At 43.4% G+C, this 21,593-nt stretch overlaps 2 protein-coding genes across 2 annotated transcripts in view; both read left to right on the top strand.

Moving 5' to 3' along the window:
• Nucleotides 1–21,593, top strand: part of MAP3K9 (mitogen-activated protein kinase kinase kinase 9) — a 92,134-nt gene that overhangs the window by 50,646 nt on the left and 19,895 nt on the right. The window contains exons 3-4 of the mRNA XM_049770536.1: nucleotides 13,221–13,401; nucleotides 20,702–20,850. Of these exons, the coding sequence (XP_049626493.1) occupies nucleotides 13,221–13,401; nucleotides 20,702–20,850 (330 nt within the window). The remainder of the gene's footprint in view (nucleotides 1–13,220; nucleotides 13,402–20,701; nucleotides 20,851–21,593) is intronic.
• LOC126003993 (mitofusin-1-like) lies at nucleotides 3,431–6,318 on the top strand. The gene has a single exon (XM_049770362.1). It carries the CDS (start codon nucleotides 3,511–3,513, stop codon nucleotides 5,737–5,739), a length of 2,229 nt encoding a protein of 742 aa, XP_049626319.1. The 5' UTR covers nucleotides 3,431–3,510; the 3' UTR covers nucleotides 5,740–6,318.

Genomic DNA, 21,593 nt, shown 5'->3' with positions numbered 1-21,593 from the left:
AGCAAAGCTTACCCAAATGGACTTTGCCTCTCAGCTTCTCAATCAGGGCCACCCCCAGATTTATCACCTTCTTCTCAAGGACTGAAGACTGCCTTTCTCAAAGCCCTTATCTATGTCTGAATCCAAGATAGAGTTTAGCATTATTAGGACACTTGCTTTGTATTAATGAGACTCTGGGATGAATCCTCAGCACCACAAGAAAAGGCAGAAATAATAGGTCTGGCTGGAGGAAGAGTCAGTAACTTAGACACTTACATTGAGACCTTACAAACATGTTCAAGTCTCCACGGTCCCTTGTGCCCTGGTCATAATCATGGCTCTTCTGCTGTTTGAACCTAAGAATCCTAATGTGTGTGATTCACAGTGCCTCAAAAAATTAGGAGCGGCAGGAAAAGTAAGTGGAGAGGGGAGAAAGGAGGAGGACATAAAGAAAAAATCCTTATGCATCTGGCTTATCACTAGATTTCAATTCAAAAGCATTTTTTCTTTTATAAGAGGAAAATGCATTTAATCTATTTAGGAGGTGTTGGTGGTTGGACTATACCTAGGAGTTCTCAAGGAGTTCTATCAGTGCTGTACTTGAGGGTTACTCTGTGCTGTATATGGGAGACCATGTAGTGCCAGGGATTGAATACGGATTAATCACATACAAGGCAAGTATCTTAATGTCCTTCTGGCTTCTCAATGTATTTTTTTTTTTTTTTTTGGTTTTTGGGCCACACCCGGTGGTGCTCAGGGGTTATTCCTGCTGTCTGCTCAGAAATAGCTCCTGGCAGGCACGGGGGACCATATGGGACACCGGGATTCGAACCAACCACCCTAGGTCCTGGATCGGCTGTTTGCAAGGCAAACACCACTGTGCTATCTCTCCGGGCCCATTCTCAATGTATTTTTAAAATATCTACTTATTGTTTGTTCTACTGTTCCAACATGAGAAATAAGATCTATCCACTAGTTTTATGGATTGCAGTAGGCTTTGATAAGTATTCTTAAGTTTTCCAAGAAATAAAGCACAAAGTCAGTGGTAGAAACTTAGGGTGGACTCACTGCAAAGGCATAAATAACCTTCAGAGGATCACTTGGTAGAAGGTATTGGGAGAGAACTGTGTTTTACTGTCTTTAAAAAGTGAATGTTTTCGGGCCGGCGAGGTGGCGCTAGAGGTAAGGTGTCTGCCTTGCAAGCACTAGCCAAGGAAAGACCGAGGTTCGATCCCCCAGCGTCCCATATGGTCCCCCCAAGCCAGGGGCAATTTCTGAGCACTTAGCCAGGAGTAGCCCCTGAGCATCAAACGGGTGTGGCTCAGAAAACCAAAAAAAAAAAAAAAAAGTGAATGTTTTCTTTATTAACTAAATGGTGCTGGGACAATTAGAGATTCTTATATAAAAGAAATTGGGGGGCCAGAGAGATAGCATAGCAGTAGGGCATTTGTCTTGCACACGGCTGACCTAGGATGGACCTGGGTTTGATTCCTGGTATCCCGAATGGTCCCCTGAGCCAGGAGTAACCCTTGAGTGATGCAAAGTGTGAAAACAAAACAAAACAAAACAAAAAAGGAAATTGGGCTGGAAAGATGGTATAGGGGAAAGGTGCTTATCTTGTACCTCATATGATCCTTCAAACCCTATAAGTGTGATCACAGAGTCAGGAGTAAGCAAGCTCTTGAGCACTACCAGGTAAAGACTCAACATTTAAAAACAAATTAAAAAGGGGCTGGCGCGGTGGCACTAGAGGTAAGGTGTCTGCCTTGCCAGCGCTAGCCTAGGACAGACCGCGGTTTGATCTCCCAGTGTCCCCATATGGTCTCCTAAGCCAGAAGCGACTTCTGAGCGCATAACCAGTAGTAACCCATGAGTGTTACTGGGCGTGGCCCAAAAACCAATAAATAAATGAAGTTAGAGCCTTAACTTATATAATATAAATAGATAAAAGAACTGTGATCATGAATTTCTTTGAGAAAGCATGTAAATTATGAACTTGGATATCATGATTGATTCTTCACAGTTAGACCCAAAGGTATGAGTGATAAAAAGAAAAAAAAGTAGGCGTCATCTAAGTTAAAAACTTTTGTGCATCAGAAGAGATTATCCAATAAGATTTTTATTTTTGGTTTTTGGGTCACACCCAGTGACACTCGGGTTACTCCTGGCTCTGCACTCATGAATCGCTCCTAGCAGGCTCAGGGGACCATACGGGATACTGGGATTCAAACCACTCTTAGTCCTGGGTCGGCTGTGTGCAAGGCAAATGCCCTACCACAGCGCTATCTCTCTGGCCCCTCCAATAAGATTTGTTTAAAGTCTACAAAATATGGAAAATATTTGAAAAGTCATGTATTTGATAAAGCATCTAATATCTAGAATATTTTAAAACTCCTATAACTTAACAGTAAGAAGACAAACAAAAAATAGGTAATTCTCCAAAGAAAATAAACAATGACCAAACAACACATACTGGATGCTCTACCATTAGTCATTAAAGAAATAAAGATATTTAAAGAAAAGAAATAGGGGCCGGGCGGTGGCGCTGGAGGTAAGGTGCCTGCCTTGCCTGCGCTAGCCTAGGACGGACCGCGGTTCGATCCCCCGGCGTCCCATATGGTCCCCCAAGAAGCCAGGAGCAACTTCTGAGCGCATAGCCAGGAGGAACCCCTGAGCGTCACAGGGTGTGGCCCCCCCCAAAAAAAAAAAAGAAAAGAAATAAAAGTCTGAATCCTAATGAGATACCAAAAAAAAAAAAAAAAAAAAAGGAAAGAGGAAAACATAAATAACAAGGGTGACAACACTATAGATTTGGAATCCTTAATTTATTTCTAATGGGAATGTAAAATGGCTCAGCTGCTAGGAGTAAGTGTAACTATTCCTCAAAAGATTAAGTATGAAATGACTGTAATAGGGGCTAGAGTGATAGTATAGTGTGTAGGGCATTTGCCTTGCATGTATCCAACCCAGGTCCAATCCCTGACACCCTGAATGATGATACCCTGAGCAATGCCAGGAGTGATCCATGAGTGTAGAGCCAGGAGTAATCCCTAAACACTGCTGAATGTGTCCCAACACCCAAATTACCATAATATGTTCAAGTCCCAGTCTGTATGTTGGGCGTGTACTATTCAGTTACCCAGAAATAGAAACCACCCACATATCTATTAGTGGACACGTAGATGAGCAACTTATGATATAGACAAAGATAAGGCTCTCTCCTTGCATCCACAGGCTTCATTCATCATTAACACAACATGTGCCAGTGGGGTTCCTGAAGTTTTAATCTGTCTAGGCTGGGTGACTAGTATGTCCTGGAATCCATGTTTTTACACCATACTCTATGTCCACATAACAAAATTACCCAGAAGCATATTCCTTCAAACATCACATCCCTGTTGTTAAGTGACGCATGACTGTAATGCAAATGAATCTTAAAAATGTCAGAGAGAGGATGAGGCGGCGAGCGGAGAGCTGGGGCTGAAGCGCGGTTGCTGGGTGACCGACCCAGCCGGAGCCGGGACCGGCATCATGGCCGAATCCACTTCTCCACTGAAGCACTTTGTGCTGGCGAAGAAGGCAATTACTTCTATCTTTGATCAGTTACTGGAGTTTGTCACTGAAGGATCACATTTTGTTGAAGGAACTTACAAGAATCCAGAACTTGATCGAATAGCTACTGAAGATGATCTATATGAAATACTGGGGTATAAAAACAAGCTTTCCATCATAGGTGAGGTTCTGTCTCGGAGACACATGAAAGTGGCATTTTTTGGCAGGACTAGCAGTGGAAAGAGCTCTGTTATCAATGCAATGTTATGGGATAGAGTCCTCCCTAGTGGGATTGGCCATACAACAAATTGTTTCCTGAGTGTTGAAGGAACTGATGGAGATAAAGCCTATCTAATGACAGAAGGATCAGATGAAAAGAAGAGTGTGAAGACAGTTAATCAGTTGGCCCATGCCCTTCATATGGACAAAGACTTGAAAGCTGGCTGTCTTGTACATGTGTTTTGGCCAAAGGCAAAATGCGCCCTCTTGAGAGATGATCTGGTTTTAGTAGACAGCCCAGGAACTGATGTCACTACAGAACTGGATAGCTGGATTGACAAGTTTTGCTTAGATGCTGATGTCTTTGTTTTGGTTGCAAACTCTGAATCCACATTAATGAACACGGAAAAACAGTTTTTTCACAAGGTAAATGAGCGACTTTCCAAACCAAATATTTTCATTCTGAATAATCGTTGGGATGCCTCTGCATCAGAGCCAGAGTATATGGAAGACGTATGTAGGCAGCATATGGAAAGATGTTTGCATTTCTTGGTAGAGGAGCTCAAAGTAGTGGATCCTTTAGAAGCTCGAAATCGGATCTTCTTTGTTTCAGCAAAGGAAGTTCTCAATGCTAGGAAGCACAAAGCACAAGGAATGCCAGAAGGTGGTGGGGCACTTGCTGATGGATTTCAGGCACGATTACAAGAGTTTCAGAATTTTGAACAAATCTTTGAGGAGTGTATCTCGCAGTCAGCAGTGAAAACAAAGTTTGAACAGCACACTATCAGAGCTAAACAGATTCTAGATACAGTGAAAAACATAATGGATTCAATAAACGTGACAGCAGCAGAGAAAAGGGTTTATTCAATAGAAGAGAGAGAAGACCAGATTGATAGACTGGAATTTATCCAAAACCAGATGAACATTTTAACACTGGAAGTTAAGAAGAAGATCAAGGAAGTCACAGAGGAAGTGGCAAACAAGGTTTCATGTGCAATGACAGATGAAATTTGTCGACTCTCTGTTTTGGTTGATGAATTTTGTTCTGAGTTTCATCCTACTCCAAGTGTATTGAAAGTATATAAAAATGAGTTAAATAAGCACATAGAAGATGGTATGGGAAAAAATTTGGCTGACCGGTGTACCAGTGAAGTTAATGCTTCAATGCTTCAGTCCCAGCAAGAAATTATTGAAAATTTGAAACCATTACTTCCAGCTAATATACAGAATAAACTACATACATTGATCCCTTGCAAGAAATTTGATCTCAGCTATGATCTAAATTGCCACATGTTGTGTTCAGACTTTCAAGAGGATATTGTATTTCGCTTTTCCCTGGGCTGGTCTTCCCTTGTTTATCGTTTCTTGGGCCCTACCAATGCTCAGAGGGTGCTTCTAGGATTATCAGAGCCTATCTTTCAGCTCCCTAGATCATTAGCTTCGACTCCCACTGCTCCTGCCAATTCAGCAATACCAGATAATACATCACAAGAAGACCTCATGATTACCTTGATAACAGGATTGGCTTCTCTTACATCTAGAACTTCTATGGGCATCATCGTTGTTGGAGGAGTGGTTTGGAAAACTGTAGGCTGGAAACTCATATCTGTTTCATTAAGTATGTATGGAGCTTTGTATCTTTATGAAAGGCTGACCTGGACCACACGTGCCAAAGAGAGAGCCTTTAAGCAACAATTTGTCAACTATGCAACTGAAAAACTGCAGATGATTGTTAGTTTCACAAGTGCGAACTGCAGCCATCAAGTACAACAGGAAATGGCAACTACTTTTGCTCGCCTGTGCCAACAAGTTGATATTACACAAAGACATCTGGAAGAAGAAATTGCTAGATTATCCAAAGAAATAGACCAGTTGGAGAAAATACAAAACAATTCAAAACTCTTAAGAAATAAAGCCGTTCAACTTGAAAATCAATTGGAGAATTTTACTAAACAGTTTCTACGTTCAAGTAGTGAAGGAGCATCTTAATAAGAAATTGCTTTTGGTGATCATCATTGGAGAAAACGTGGAAGATTGGAGTAGTTGTTATTTTTATGAAATGACTTTAAATATGAATTACACTATACTTAAGTTGCAAGTCTTTGTGTAGATTCTGGTAATGATCTGTATCTCAGGGTGTTTGGTTTCTGAAGAGTGTCATGATGTCTCTAGTTTTAATTTGGGGTACTGTAAAGGCTGGTTGTTTAGTGTATTAAAATGAATTAGTCAAAAGCAACAGAACTATGTGACCCCTGAGGGGTGGGGCCTTGCTCTGAAATAGGGCTCTCTTTAATTTTTGATTCTGAAAAACTCTGCTTCCTGGTATCCAGGAGTTAGAGGATATTCTTTTCATCTTCAAAACTAATTTTTGATGCCTACTTAATGGGAAGTCACTTCATTGTTTTATATGCTACATTGATTTAACCACAGAGGCAGGCGTAAGAATGTTCTTTGAGTGTATTATTTATGCAAAGTACATTCACTTTTGCCATTTTGGCGGGTATGTAAACCACTAATGTGCTGTTTTTAATGCTCATTAAAATTGATGTAAAACAAAACAAAAAAAAATGTCATGCCAAGGGAAATAGTCAGATGTGTCACACTGTAATATGTTTCTTGATTTCATTCATATGAACTGTTCATACTAGGTAGACCCACAGGGATTAAAAACAGCTGGTTTTGGCTGGCCTCCAAGGACTGGACCAACAGGAGAGTGAAGAGTAATAAGTAGGTAATTTTTAGGGGTGATAAAAATGTTTTAGAGGCATCTAGGAATGGTTAGCATAACTAGTAAGGTGCTTGCTTTGCATGTGACTGACGCAGGTTTGATCCCAGCACTGTATCTGGTCCATTGATTACCATCAGGAGTGAATGACCCTTGAGCACAGAGCCAGAAGTAAGCCCTAGGTATGACCCCAAAACTAATCTGCTATAAGATAACACTTTCACAAGCTCTACCAGCATGATTTTTGATAGTGGCAACTGCTTGGAAGATAACAGCTTATCAGCACTGCTGTTATTCCTTGACCTGGGTGATAGCACAGTGTTTGTCTTGCACATGGCCAATCTGGTTGGATCCCTGGCTTCTCTTATTGTCCCCTGAGCCTTCCAGGGATCATTTCTCAGAGCAGAACCAGGAATAACCCCTGAGTGCTGCTGGGTGTGGCCCCAAAACAAAAACAAACAAAATCCTTGACTGGTGAGACTCAGCAGTTACGACCAACCCAGGTTCTATCCCCAGCATCCCATATATGGTCCTCTGTTGAATTAAATAAATAATGATGGTGCTGGATGGCGATGGATGGAGGTGGATTTCTCTCTCTGCCATCCCAGGCCACGTGGCTCAGCAACCCCCATTCAGCCGGCGGGTCCCAGGTTAGGTGAACGGCGGGTATAGAATTCACTCACAGGCAGGCATCAGGAAGCATCATCTTTATTCATGCCCTATTCACCACCTGTGTGTGGCCTACTCATAACCTTTCAAGCACTAGTTATTCTTGGCCCTGCATCTTAAACTCCTTTCAGCCATCTTCCCTTTGGGCTCCATGCTGGTCAAAGACCAGAACGCAGAAACCCAAAAGCCAGAGCGCCCAGCAGCGCAGAAAAGGGGCGGAATCCCCTCGGTCCAAGGCTTATCTAACTTTTCCAAGACCCCTCCCAGGAATGGGCGAGGTCTTGCAGGCAAGGTAACACCTAATATTCAGTTCCCAAGACCCCTCCCAGAAATGGGTGGGTCTCAGGTAGCTACACCTAGATCCAGGGTCTCAGATAGGTACACTACAGTCCTCTGAGCCTGCCAGGAATAAATTCTGAGCACAGGGCCTGGAAGTAACCTTTGGCCGCTGCTGGATATGGCCCTAAAACAAAAACAAAGAAAAGAAAAGGAAATCCTTGACTGGACTATTATGTGCTGACTTCTGATTATGTCCCCTCCTACATGTTGAGGGCTGGACCTCTAGGCCACAGATTTCTGCTCAGATTTTTAGGGGCCATGTTCATCAGTGTCTGAGGTCACCAGGTTGAAAAGCAGCAGGGAGTATTTGAGATTAGGTAGAGCTGAGCTACACTCACTTTATTTAAGGGCAGTCACATATGGTCCCCTGAGCACTGCCTGTAGTCAATCCTGTGTTTGGAGCCAGGATCAAGTCCTGAGCAGTGCTGGGTGTTGCCCAACTCGCACAAACTCTGAGTAATCATCATTAGGATCCAGAGAGGAGGTAGAGGGGTTAAAGTGCTCCTCAGCATGTTCCTTTGAGCAAGCCCCACGTGTGACCTGGGTAGTCTCAGCATTGGCTCCCCAAGCAACCCTGCATACTCCAGTTCCCAACAGAACTGCTGGCCCAATGGGCTAGAAATCACTAGGAGTCCCTCCCCCATTATTTCTTAAATTTAAACCACTGTGATTTATGAAAATATTCATAGTTGGGTTTTAGATATAGAATGTTTCAGGACCAATCCCACCACCAGTGTCAACCTTCCCCCATCGATATTCCCAGAATCCATCTCATTCCACCACCCCACCACCCCAGCCTGTCATCATAATATGCATCTTTTTAGGTTTAGTTGTTAAAGTTTGGGTTCTTTTCCCCCATTTTTTTTTTTTTTGTGTGTGTGTGTGTGTGGTTTTGGGTCACACCCGGCAGTGCTCAGGGGTTATTCCTGGCTCCAGGCTTAGAAATTGCTCCTGGCAGGCACGGGGGACCATATGGGACGCCGGCATTCGAACCAATGACCTCCTGCATGCAAGGCAAATGCTTTACCTCCATGCTATCTCTCCGGCCCTTCTCCCCCATTATTAACTAAATTTAAATAAGCTTAGTTTCTAAAAGTCATTTTCTCCAATAGAATTTGAAGTACCATTGGTCTTTCTGGGACATGATCTTAGGAAGATGGCTGGTGCCACCACTAGCCCCAGTTACCTGGAGACCTAAGATAACAGCACTGAGTCCTGTTACCTGTGTCAGGGGAAGGGTCCTCTGAATCTTTGATCAAAGCACAGCTCTGAAGACTGGCCAGCAGCTTGTGCTGCCTCTAGAAGCAGTAGGGATCTTCTGTAGTGCCACTTGTCCAGCATGCTGAGTGCATATTTATTTGTTATCTCTGCCCAAGAAGATGGGGGAGAGAAGCATGGAAGAATATAGAGATTTTTGCCATCTGATGAGAAAGCAATTTTGTTATATATCTTACATCTGTTCAAGCATTCAGAAACCTGGGACTTTAATGGAAACCTGTTATGGGTAGGACTGTGCTGAGGAGTGACCCGGTTTGTTGGATCTTAGGGTGAAGCAGGCTGTGTTCCTTTATGTTTCTTGCTCTTTAGCTGCGTATAACCCCTAGAGCTCTTTGACTTTTACCCTTTCAGTATGCAGCAATTCACCACACTTGTGTGGAAGGGGTCAGGGGCAGGGAAAGAGCAATCATGAGACTTAGGGGACTCTGATCAAGGCTCTTGCCGCTATATAATGCTCTAAAGCACCATCATCTCGGAAACCTTTCACTGTTGAAAGAGTTTGAGTTCTCAACTAGTGTTGGTGTGGATGTGGAAAGAAAGGGACTCTCATTCACTGCTGATAGGAATGCCAGCTGGTCCAGCCTTTTTGGAAACAATACGAATGTTCTTATAAAACTAGAAATAGAGCTTCCATATGATCCAGCAGTACCACTTCGAGAAATATACCTTCGAAGTCCAAAAGCACAGCATAGATACAAGCCTTCGGTCTTCCTATATTCATTGCAACATTGTTCACAATAGCCAGAATCTGGAAACAACCCAAATGCTCAATAACAGATGAGTGGCTAAAAAAAAGAAACAAAAAAAGTGACACATCTACACAATGGAATACTACACAGCTGTTAGGAAAAATGAAGTCATAAAATTCACTTATACATGGATGGATATGGAGAGCATTATGTTGAACGAAATGAGTCAGAGGGAGAGGGATAGACATAGAATGATTGCATTCATTTGTGCTATAAAAAAAGATAGTGTAGTAATAATATCCAGAGACAATAGATAGATATAAGGGCCAAGAGAACCAGTCTGTGATAGGAAGCTTCACATAAATAATAGGAGAGTGCAGTTAGGGCAGAGAAGGGACCACTATGACAATGATATCTGGAAATGATCACTCTAAACAAGAATTAGGTGCTGAAATGAGATAAAATGATAGGCATGATACCTTCCATAATAATATTGCAAACCACAGTGTCAAAAGGGGGGGAGTGAATGAGTGAGAGATAGAGGGGGGAGAGAGACAGTGAAACAGGGAAGAAAACAGTCTGTCCAATAGATGGGCAGGAGGGGAACTGGGGGCATTGGTGGTGCGATATGTGCACTGGTGAAGTGTTGTATATTGCATGACTGAAATTCAGTCGTGTGTGTATCTGTGGGAAAAAATATCAACCCAAGTGTATCATGAACAGTCTTGTAGCCATGGTGTTGAAATTAAAAAAAATAGTTTGAATTTTCCAAGAACCTTAAAATGAAGATGACTTGGGGGGGGGTCAGATAGCTTTCTTGCGTGCCCCTCTAAAGGAAAAAAAGGAGAAAAAAAGGTGGAACACAGCACCCAAGAGCTTGCAGCTGACTGCTGTTTCTTCACAAGTTAACTCTTTTTACCTTGAGAAAGTTGACTGCCTGGCATGGACATGACATTTTTCTTATTGTTAATTCTGTCTTTAGTGGATTCCATCCCCTACATTCCCTATTTGGACTTGGATGGCAGTGCTGAGAGACGATTTTCCTCCCTTGCTTGAAATCTTATTAATTTACACAGCTCTGAATTCCAAATGGCTCAGCATTGGACTGTCAAGAGCTTGCACCAGGTCCTCAGAACCACCCACTGGTGGGGGTGAGGGCCTGGTCAACACACATCCCATTTGGTGCTAGACCAAATGTGGAGCCCTTTAATTGTTAAGAGTGTTTGCACCTTCCAGGAGGTTGGGTTACTGAAGGGCACTCAGCTGGCTGCACAGCTATAGGACTTGGGTGCTGTAATTGAGAAAACAGGATCTATATAATTACACATTCTCCATCCCAGATCATGTCCACAGAGAACATTATTGATGCAAACATGCATCTACCTTCTGACTCCCCAGCCTGTTGCCTGTCATAGAATTTTCAGTGGACTTGGAAAATTCTCAGTGAGCCAAATCCTGGATTAAGGAAAAACCTCTGTGCCCCAAAGACATGCTTTTTTTTGGTTTGTTTTTCACCACACCTGGCTGCGCTCAGGAATTACTCCTGGCTTTGCATTTAGGCATCACTCCTGGTGAACTCGAGGGACCATCTGGGGTGCCGGGGATTGAACACAGCACAGCTGCATACAAGGCAAGCACCTTATCATTGATTATCTCTCTGGCCCTAGTAGACATGCTTTCTTTAAACCTTAGGAGGGCCCTTAAAAAAAAAAATCAGATGAGACTGGAGCGTCCTTCAGTACATCAGGAAGAGCACATAGCCATAGTCTTGCACATAGCCAACCATGGTTTACCTCTAGCTTTCTATATGGTCACCTAGCCCATAGGAGTAAGCACAGAGTCAGGAGTAAGCCTTAAATAACACCAGGTCTGGCCCCCCCCCCAAAAAAAAAATCTCACCAAAAGTGAAAATTTTGCTTGAAGAGGTACACAGGAATGGTCCAAACACTGAATGAAGCCTTGCACATCCAGTGCACACCTCCCCTTTCTGGACTGTGAGAGCTTCACCCACACTTATACTTCAGTTAGGACTTCAAAATCCTGAGGATATAAATGGTCTGTAATATCAAAGTCAGCCAGGAAGACTCTTTTCTCAAGCTGCCTGGACTCAGTCCTGAATGATTGGTTGGGTGGCCTTGGGAAGTGCATTTTACAGTGCCATGGCTCAGGAGATGGTAATAGTGTGATTCCAGTGTCGCTCCAGGTAGGCAGTCGGAGGTCAAATAATTGGTTAAGAAAGTAAGAGCAGGTTGGAGGAGGGCAGACTCACATCTTCATTGTGCATCTTTTTTTTTTTTTTTTTTTTTTTTAGTGTGCATCTTGCCTGCACCCTCTTTAGAAGCAAATTATATAGGAAAAGAACAGGAAAATGTGTTTTTAGGAAGGATGCAGGCTAGTGGATGCCAGGCTGATATATAAATTCCCTTGTGTATTTGGGTCCCCTGAGACACTCTCCCTGATACATCTGTATTTTGAATCTTAGCTTTCTGATTAAGGATTATCTTCCTGGTAATAAGCTTTTGGGAGAAGGGTCAGATAAAATAGCGCCATTCTGGGGCCAGAGAGATAGCACATCAGTAGGGCATTTGCCTTGCACACAGCCAATCCAGAATGGATGGTGGTTCGAATCCCAGCATCCTATATGGTCCCCCGAGCCTGCCAGGAGCAATTTTTGAGTGCAGAGCCAGGACTAATCCTTAAGTCCCACCGGGTGTGACCCAAAGACAAAACAAAAAATAATAGTACCATATTCTTAAGTGTCCTGCCCCAAAGCCAGGAGAGGGGCTACACCCAGTGGTGCTGAGGACTTACTTCTAGCGCTGCACTCAAGAATCAAGCTTGGGGCCAAAGAGATAGCATAGTGATAGGGCATTTGCCTTGCAAGCTGCCGACACAGGACCAACAGTGGTTCAAATCCTGGCATCCCATATGGTCCTCAGTGCCTGCCAGTAGCGATTTCTGAGCAAAGAGCCAGGAGTAACCCCTGAGTGCTGCTGGGTGTGCCCCCCCACCAAAAAAAAAGAATCAAGCCTGATGGTGCTTGGGAGACCACATGGGATGGGATGCCACGGATTGAACCCAGGTTAGCTGTGTGAAAGGCAAACACCCTATATTTTGTACTATTACTCTGATCCTGAAATTTGTTGACTTCTAATTTTGAATCCAGTTCTTCATTTCTTCTAAGCCAATTTCTTTAGGGCCTGCTTCATATTTGAGGTGTGTGTGTGGGTACCTTCCATGCAGTGCTCAAGAAACCCAAGGGCTGATTCTTGGTTAACCAGGCCATCTGTTCAGTCCAAGGGCCTGAGGATGTGATTCTGCTCAGGACTTTTGGTATGGTGGTGGTGTTGGGGGGGGGGGTTATCTCTAGGACATCGTAGTGGTGCTAAAATTATCCAAGGTTACACCCAACAGTGATGGGAACTGTCAAGGCTGTATCCCATTGCTGCTTGTGGACCATGTGGTACCTAGTATCTAACCCGGGGGTGGGGGGGGAGTGCTCCCTAACCATTGAACTATCTTCTGGTCCCCAACCTGCTTCTCTATTGTTGTCAGGGCTAAAGATAATACCTATAAAATCCTTGGCACAAAAGTGGATACAGTATAGGTGAATAAGACATAATGCTTCCCACCATCATTCCTTATAGTAGCTGCACAGGAGGCTGCTGTAGAGGAGGAAGTGAAGGGCATGGCAGTACTCTGGATGTTGTGTTTCTCTGTAATTAATCCACAATTTCTGTTTTGTTTTTTTGTCTCCCTTGCCTTGCTAGTATTGATCCTCCAGAAGGTAGAAAATGGAGACCTGAGCAACAAGATCCTCAAGATCACTGACTTTGGTCTGGCTCGAGAATGGCACCGAACCACCAAGATGAGTGCAGCAGGCACCTATGCTTGGATGGCACCGGAAGTCATCCGTGCGTCCATGTTTTCCAAAGGCAGCGATGTGTGGAGGTAAGGGCCAGAGGGTCCATATCTGTGGGTCCCAGATTTGTCTTCCGTATGCATGTCTCAATGTGGAGAAATGAGGTTGCATAGGTAATGCAGGACTCTTTGTATTGGTAATTGTTCCTTAGGAAAGACCAGTAGATTCCAGGGGAAATGTTTGCTACACCAGACATTTTTATAGCCTGAAGAAGGACACTTGAGACCTTCCCTAGCATCTTCCTGGCTTCTTAGCAGTAATGGCTATTACTACTGGGTTTAACTAGCTTTTACAACTGAAAGCTCCCATACCAATGAGTGTTCTTGGTGCTGTATCTTTTATTTTGGGGGATGAGGATGTGAGGTTCTAAATTATCTTTTCAAGTTATCTACTTATATTATTTTTTTTTGTCAAGGCTTTGTCTCTTGGCTATTGATAGAGAATTGAGAAATAATGACAGTCACTCAGGATTTCAGAATGAAGGATTAGACTAACAGTTCTCCCTAGACATGGAACCTGTTCCCATTTAAAAGAGGACAAACCTTTATTGCCTCATGACTGTGGCATCACTTGGAATATAAGAAGGGCTATATGGGCTGTCATTGTACTCCATCCCGGAAATTATTGCTTCCTGAGATGTACCATAAAGAGAGAGATACAGATGTAATTCCCCCTCAGTCCCCCTTCTCTCCCCTCCCCTTTTTGATGTTACTGTGACCAAGGGCCACACACATTTTTAGTTGTTGTAACTTCACAGTTTTAGTGGTGGTGCTCACACATTCAGTTGCAGTGCTTTCGAGAGTAGCAAGGGTCATGTTATTTTAATTGAAGTACTTGCACATGTGCTCACTGGGTCACACTCTTTCTTTATGGCACTCTGGTTGTGTTTCTTATCTTATTAGTATTATTTCACCCTAGAATATGATTTTAAAATATGACTACATAAAGAAAGAAAAATAAGAAAATTCCCTATATACTCTCCACCCCCACTCCTCTGTCCTGCCTTGTTAAACTTTCCCATGTTGAGATTTTGATGCATTTATTCCTGTTCATGAGCTCATCTACTCAGTCTTTAATATGAAATTTTTTTGAAAGCTGCCTTCAGACAGGTCGATAAGGACTTACTGAGCCCATAATAGATATGTATCTGTATTCATAACTGCAACACCTTATAGAATGAGGGTGTGTCCAGTTTGCAACATTCTGAATATGTACAGGTTACTTTATAGGGCATTTTTTGTCTAGTAGGTCCATTGTCTTTGTCAAAAATCATTTGAGGGGGCCAGAGTAATAGCACAACGGTAGGGTGTTTGCCTTGCACACAGCCAATCCAGGAACGATTTCTGAGCACATAGCTAGGAGTAACCCCTGAGCAACACAGGGTATGGCCCAAAAAGAAAAAAAAAATAATTTGAGCAGTTGGTGTTAGTTCTGGAGTATAGGTCACCTGGTCACTAGGTATAGGAGTCCATTCAAGGGCTCTGGTTTATATCTTAGAGAAGATTCAGGCTAATAGTGGGACCCAGCACTGGTACAGAACTTCTGGGTTTTGGATTGGGATGGGCATTAGGTTCACTGATGCTTATCCTCACTGCAAACTGCAAAGCAGCCTTCCCCACATCTACCCTGCCATTCTTGGTGAGGATCTGTGCCTCTGTTGTGGTTGATTATTGACATGTGAATTCCTGAGATTTAGAGTTTGGCAGTGAGGACACCAGAGAAATGAAGCAGCCTCAAGCAGCCCTGGGAGCCAGTGGCGGTCTATCTGGGCCAGTGTTCTAGTGAAGCTTTGCTTCTGGGCTGCTTGTAAATGGTCTTGAAGGGACCTCTTGTCCTTCTCAAAACTGGGTGGGCAGCAAAGTTATAATTCACCCAAGGTGAATTTGTTACCTTGGACAGGCTCTTGTCTCTTAACTGCAGAAGATTGGGAGCAAGAAGTGAAAGGGGGATGCCCAGACCCATACAGTTTTATTGAAAAGAGAAAGAAAAAGAAAACAAACAGGAGACTTTCCAGGAAGGAAGGATCCCAGAGTGGGTGGCCAATGAAGAGGGACTGTTTTCACCTCGGATGCATTGCAGATGGGCCTTGTCTTATGGCCTTGTCTAGAAACAGACAGACAGGGCAGCTGAGTAGTTTTCCTCTTTTTGTTTTTGTTTTTGGCCACACCCAGTGACGCTCAGGGGTTACCCCTGGCTATGCGCTCAGAAATCGCTCCTGGCTTAGGGGACCATATGGGACACCAGGGGATCAAACCACGTTTTGTCCTAGGTTAGCAAGTGCAAGGCAACACCCTACCACTTGTGCTACCGCTTCAACCCCAGTTTTCCTCTTTTAAGTTAATTCCAGGGCAGAAGAGATGCTAAAATAGAGCTAAAGAGACAAGTGGATACTTCCTTTATCTTTTCATAGTGGAGGATGTAATCGATGGTTATCAGTCTGGCCCTGTGACATTCCAGTCATTTCATCCTTAGGGGAATTTCTTCTTTCCTTGTTTTAATTTTTGGGGGGGTCACACCCAGAGGTGCTCAGGAGTTATTCCTGGCTCTGCACTTAGAAATTGCTCTTGGCAGGCTATTGGGGGGGGGGGGGATATGCAATGACAGGGATTGAACCTGGGTTGGTTACTGGTCAGCCGAGTGCAAAGCAAACACCCTACCACTGTGCTATCTCTCCAGCCCCTTACCTTGACTTTTTGTTGTTATTCCCTATAGTTTCTATATCAAGTTGAGTCCTGCTCCACCCATTCCTGGGATTCAGTCCCATCTGCTGTGATTTCTCCAGTTTCTTTCTTATATTCTGCTCTACCCAGTTGTATATGAAACTTTCACTTATGCTACCCACCTCCCTGTAGAAAATTAAAGAGGAGGTTTGGCAGAGGATACTGTGACAGGATTTGGAGTCCCCAGAAAAACTTCTCTTCTGAGTGCTGGGGGTGGGAAGTAGTGTGGTAGGGGGATCCTCAGAAAGCCTCGCTCTCCTTAGGACGTTGGGATCTCTTCCTAGCTCTCGCCAGATACCATCTCATTTCAGATGCTTTCCTGGGGAAAAGACACAGCCAACCAGAGCAGTTCTGCATGATGAGGAGTGGCTTGTATTGTGTATCTTTGACTCTTCTGAAATTGGGGGTGGGGTATCAATCTGGCTGTCTTGGTTGCATAGGAGAGAATGGGCAGCATTCACCAAAGGCAAGAGGCAGGTGAATAGGGAAACAGGTCAGAGTGGAGCTTCCCCAATTCCAGAGCCAGGAGTGTGACAATCCGGAGCTGCCCCTTTTGTGGAGGGATTGATGCATCCTTAGGAGGTACCCTGGGCTCTGTAAACAGCACAGGGCAGGACAGGCAAGAAATGCACATGTAAATGAGTCTGAAACACTTCACTGTGTCTCTGCATGTCATTGGGCATGGACACTGGTGATCTGTGCTTTGGTGGAAGAAAGGAACACTTTGAGACCCTGAGTTTTGTTCCTGGGTGGGCAATTAGACCTGGAGCAGGCTACTGAAGGTGAGAGTTGCTCCAGCCTAAGAATCTTACCAGCAGCACTGGCAGTTCTTGGGGGACACTTGAGGGCCACTGCTGAGCCTGGCCACTGCCTGGGTCAGTCAAGTTCAAGTTTTGGCAGGAAGTTTTGTTTTATATTGTTTGGGGGTCATGCCCAGCTGTGCTCAGGGGTTACTCCTGACTGCATTCAGGGATCATTCCTAGTGGTACACAGGGGACTGTATATGGTGCCAAGGATAAAACCCAGATAGACTGCATGCAAGGCCTTCCCCACTGCACTATTTCTCTGGCTCAGTGGCAGGAAGTTTTATAGTAAAATTTCTCTTTGTGAGTAAGATCTGTGTCTTTTTTTTTTTAAGAATTTATTCAAGAGACAAAATTGATTAATATATTGAGGTAAACTGACATAACATAATATAGTAACATAACATATAATTAAAATATAATAATACATGTAAGTCAAAGAACATTTCTTTTTTTTTTTTTTTTTGGTTTTTCGGGCCACACCCGTTAGATGCTCAGGGGTTACTCCTGGCTACGTGCTCAGAAATTGCCCCTGGCTTGGGGGGACCATATGGGACACCGGGGATCGAACCGTGGTCCTTTCCTTGGCTAGCACTTGCAAGGCAGACACCTTACCTCTAGCGCCACCTCGCCGGCCCCCAAAGAACATTTCTAAATAAAACACAATTTTTTGATCATAATGACTTACATATCTTTCACAGTAGTATTTTAGGTACATATTAACATTGAATCAGGGGAATATCCATCACCCCCAGTGTTGTCCTCCCTTCATCCCTATTCCCAAGCATATATCCCTTTCTTCCTCCTTGTGTCTTTATTTTTTATCTCCTGTGTTCAGTGCCTGGCACTGAGTTTATCACGTAGCAAATTTTCAATAGAAGCTTAATATAAACATAATGTGGTACATTCAAATTGGTTTTTGAAAGAGTTTAGCAAGCAGAGAAATGGTTAAATATTCAAGAGGAAAGTAAATGAGAGTTGGTCCAGGGACAACCATGACTTACTCCCTGTATGCTCTGAGTATATACCAGTATATCTATTGAACTTGATTTTTAATCTGAAGAATGAAAGTTCTACCTTTGGGTTTTTTGTGAAGACTCGAGAATGTTTGAATGTCTTAGCATCCCTTTATACACCATGATGAACTTGCTACTGGGCTTGTGGCCTTTTTTTATATTATGTCACTTGATTGTTCACTATTGATGAGGTTGAGGTTTGCAGTAAAGATATAAGAATCACTCTTCCAATTGTTCATGTCCTTTTGATTTCTTGCCCTGACTTTTTCCTCAAAGGGTTGGATACTACATTCTTTGGTTTGCTTATATGAACTTGACAATAATTGTTATATTAAGCTTCATATTTCCTATTCTCTGACTTACCTGCACATGGAAAGGAAACTTCTTTGCTTATAGCCCATGGGAAGAGGGAGCCCCTAGCCCTCCCAGCCTGAAATTAGACAGAGGTCCCTGATCAGGACTTGCTCACACTCCTTGGACAGGACTCGAGTCAACCTACTGGACACTGAAAGAAATCCTGTAGAAGAGCAAAGTCTGTCTTGTGTAGTTCACTCTCTACTGGGCTAAAATATACTTGTGATTAAAGATAAATCATGGGCCCGGAGAGATAGCACAGTGGCGTTTGCCTTGCAAGCAGCTGATCCAGGACCAAAGGTGGTTGGTTCGAATCCCGGCATCCCATATGGTCCCCCGTGCCTGCCAGGAGCTATTTCTGAGCAGACAGCCAGGAGTGACCCCTGAGCACTGCCGGGTGTGGCCCCAAAACAAAAAAGCAAAACAAAAAAACCCCAAAAAAACAACAACAAAAAAAGATAAATCTTTCTTTCTTTCTTTCTTTCTTTCTTTCTTTCTTTCTTTCTTTCTTTCTTTCTTTCTTCTTTCTTTCTTTTTCTTTCTTCTTTTTCTTTCTTTCTCTTTTTTCTTTTTTCTTTCTTTCTTTCTTTTTCTTTCTTTCTTTCTTTCTTTCTTTCTTTCTTTCTTTCTTTCTTTCTTTCTTTCTTTCTTTCTTTCTTTCTTTCTTTCTTTCTTTCTTTCTTTCTTTCTTTCTTTCTTTCCTTCTTTCTTTCTTTCTTTCTTTCTTCTTTTTCTTTCTTTCTCTTCTTTCTTTTTCTTTCTTTCTATTTATTACTTCCTTCCTTCCTTTTCTTTTTCTCTCCTTCCTCTTTTTTCTCCCACTCTCCCTTCCTTCCTTTTTTCATCTTCCCTTCCTTCCTTCTCTGTCTAAAACTTAACTGTAATCACAGCCATGCATTGAAGACTTTTGGCCACATTCAAGTATACTAAGGGCTTACTTCTAGAAGTGTAAGGGGGACTATTTACAATGCCAGAGATCAAACCACATCAGCCACATGAAAGATAAGTGCCTAAATCTCTCCATTACCTCTTTAGCCTCCTGAAGTTTTCTTAAAACACAAAGAAATTTGTAAATAAAGAATTTATTCTGGAGCAATAGGGTGTTTGCCTTGCATGCGGTGACCCGAAAGGGACATGATTTTTTTGTTTCGTTTTTGGGTCATACCTAGCGGTACTCAGGGGTTACTCCTGGCTTTGTGCCCAGAAATCGCTCCTGGCAGGCACAGAGGACCATATGGGATGCCGGGATTCAAACCACCGTCTATCCTGGATCAGCTGCTTGCAAGGCAAACGCCTTACTGCTGTGCTATCTCTCTGGCCCTGAGGGACATGATTTGATTCCTGGCATCCCATATAGTCCCCCAGCCTGCCAGGGGTGATTTCTGAGTACAGAGCCAGGAAGGACCCCTCAGATCCACTGGGTGTGGCCAGAAACCAATCAATGAAGCAGTAAATAAATATTGTTTTTTTTTAAAATAATTTATTCTTTTTTTTTTTTTTTTTTTTTTTTTGGTTTTTGGGTCACACTTGGCGGTGCTCAGGGGTTACTCCTGGCTGTCTACTCAGAAATAGCTCCTGGCAGGCACGGGGGACCATATGGGACACTGGGATTCGAACCAACCACCTTTGGTCCTGGATCTGTTGCTTGCAAGGCAAACGCCACTGTGCTATCTCTCCGGGCCCAAATAATTTATTCTTGGGAGGCTGCTGGGGCCGGTGAGGTGGCGCCTAGAGGTAAGGTGTCTGCCTTGCAAGCGCTAGCCAAGGAAGGACCGCGGTTCGATCCCCCGGCATCCCATATGGTCCCCCCAAGCCAGGGGCGATTTCTGAGCACTTAGCCAGGAGTAACCCCTGAGCATCAAACGGGTGTGGCCCCCCAAAAAAAATTATTCCTGGAAGGCTACCTTTTCTCTTTTCTCTTGGCTTATGGCATTATCAATGAGAACACAGTAACTGTGACTGTTGAGCCTTGGCTAGAACATACATTTAATTTCATGGCAGGGGCCAGAGTAATATAGCACAGCAGGTAGGATTTGCCTTACGTGTGGTCAACCCAGGTTTGATCCCTGTTATCTCAAGGGGTTCCCCAAGTCTGCCAAGAGTAATTTCTGATCACAGAGCCAGGAGTGATTGGATATGGCCCACAAACGAAAAAAAAAATTTTTTTTTCATGACAGCCCATGAGATTGTAGTATTACTGCCCTTGACAAAGGGCCAGGGAAGTTGGGAAAGTGGACTAAAGCCAGGGCGCTTGACCTCAGAGGTATTGCCTTCTGGATCTCTTTTCATGTTAATGTAGCTATTGGAATATCTGATCTGTTAGTCTTTCTGCATGTTGGGGAAAATATAGGATGCTCAGCAAAATCTCACATACTCTTTTAGTGAAGTTGCCCCCATGGTTCCTTATATGGTTACTCTCTTATTTCTTCTCCTTAGCTATGGGGTGCTGCTTTGGGAGCTACTGACCGGTGAGGTGCCCTTTCGAGGAATTGATGGCTTAGCAGTAGCTTATGGAGTGGCCATGAACAAACTCGCCCTTCCCATCCCTTCTACCTGCCCAGAACCATTTGCCAAACTTATGGAAGGTAAGTGATCCTTGGTCTGAACTAAAGTAACCATTTACCTCAGCGGGTTTGGGGAAATTCTGCAGAATCAGCTACTGAAAGAGGAGACTCAGAAAGAGTCCTGTGGGCAGTTGAAAGAGCTGCTTCAAGGTGCATCTTTATCCTACCACACTGAGACCTCAGATAGGTCTCTTCCATTCACCATCACCACCACCACCCCAGATGTAGAACTTAGTCAGTAAAGAAATCCTGTTGCCCAGTATTCCCAAATACTTCTTTTAGTGCAAAATAAGAAAGATAGCGAGCTCATTTGGGCACAGTAAGATGATAATAGCTAAATTTGGGGCTAGGGAGAGAGCTTATGTCTGGTGTCTCAGTGCATGGCATATAGATAGAGAACATCTGAAAGAATGGCATGCTGAAAGGCACCTGGCAAGACCCAGAATTTTGCAAAAGATTTTGCAAAAAACCCAAAGCACAAAGAAGCAGCCACTTCATTTAATTAGTGGCTGATCCGAGAGTAAAAAAAACACTGACCTTTCCAAACTCACATTCAGTCCTTTTTCTCTTTGCCTTCTTATCAGCCTGTAGTGTATGTGGAGGATGAGGGGGTAGGGGCAGGATAGCTCTTTTATTGATGTTAACCTGGGATGCAGTTTCTCTACATCAGCAATGTGTTTTCTAGTAATTGGGAAACTGGTGATTGCCCTTGACCCAAAAAGATACTTTGGACTTCCTTTCTTTTTCCATTTTTGTTTAGTTGG

Source organism: Suncus etruscus, chromosome 3 (genome assembly GCF_024139225.1).
Source record: "Suncus etruscus isolate mSunEtr1 chromosome 3, mSunEtr1.pri.cur, whole genome shotgun sequence".
Classification (NCBI taxonomy): Eukaryota; Metazoa; Chordata; class Mammalia; order Eulipotyphla; family Soricidae; genus Suncus; species Suncus etruscus.
Note: the sequence above shows the minus strand (reverse complement) of the source record. Positions and strands in the feature narration are given on the sequence as shown.

What these genes read in the sequence shown, in the direction of transcription:
- LOC126003993 (XM_049770362.1), top strand. Translation starts at nt 3,511, where the DNA reads ATGGCCGAATCCACTTCTCCACTGAAGCACTTTGTGCTGGCGAAGAAG.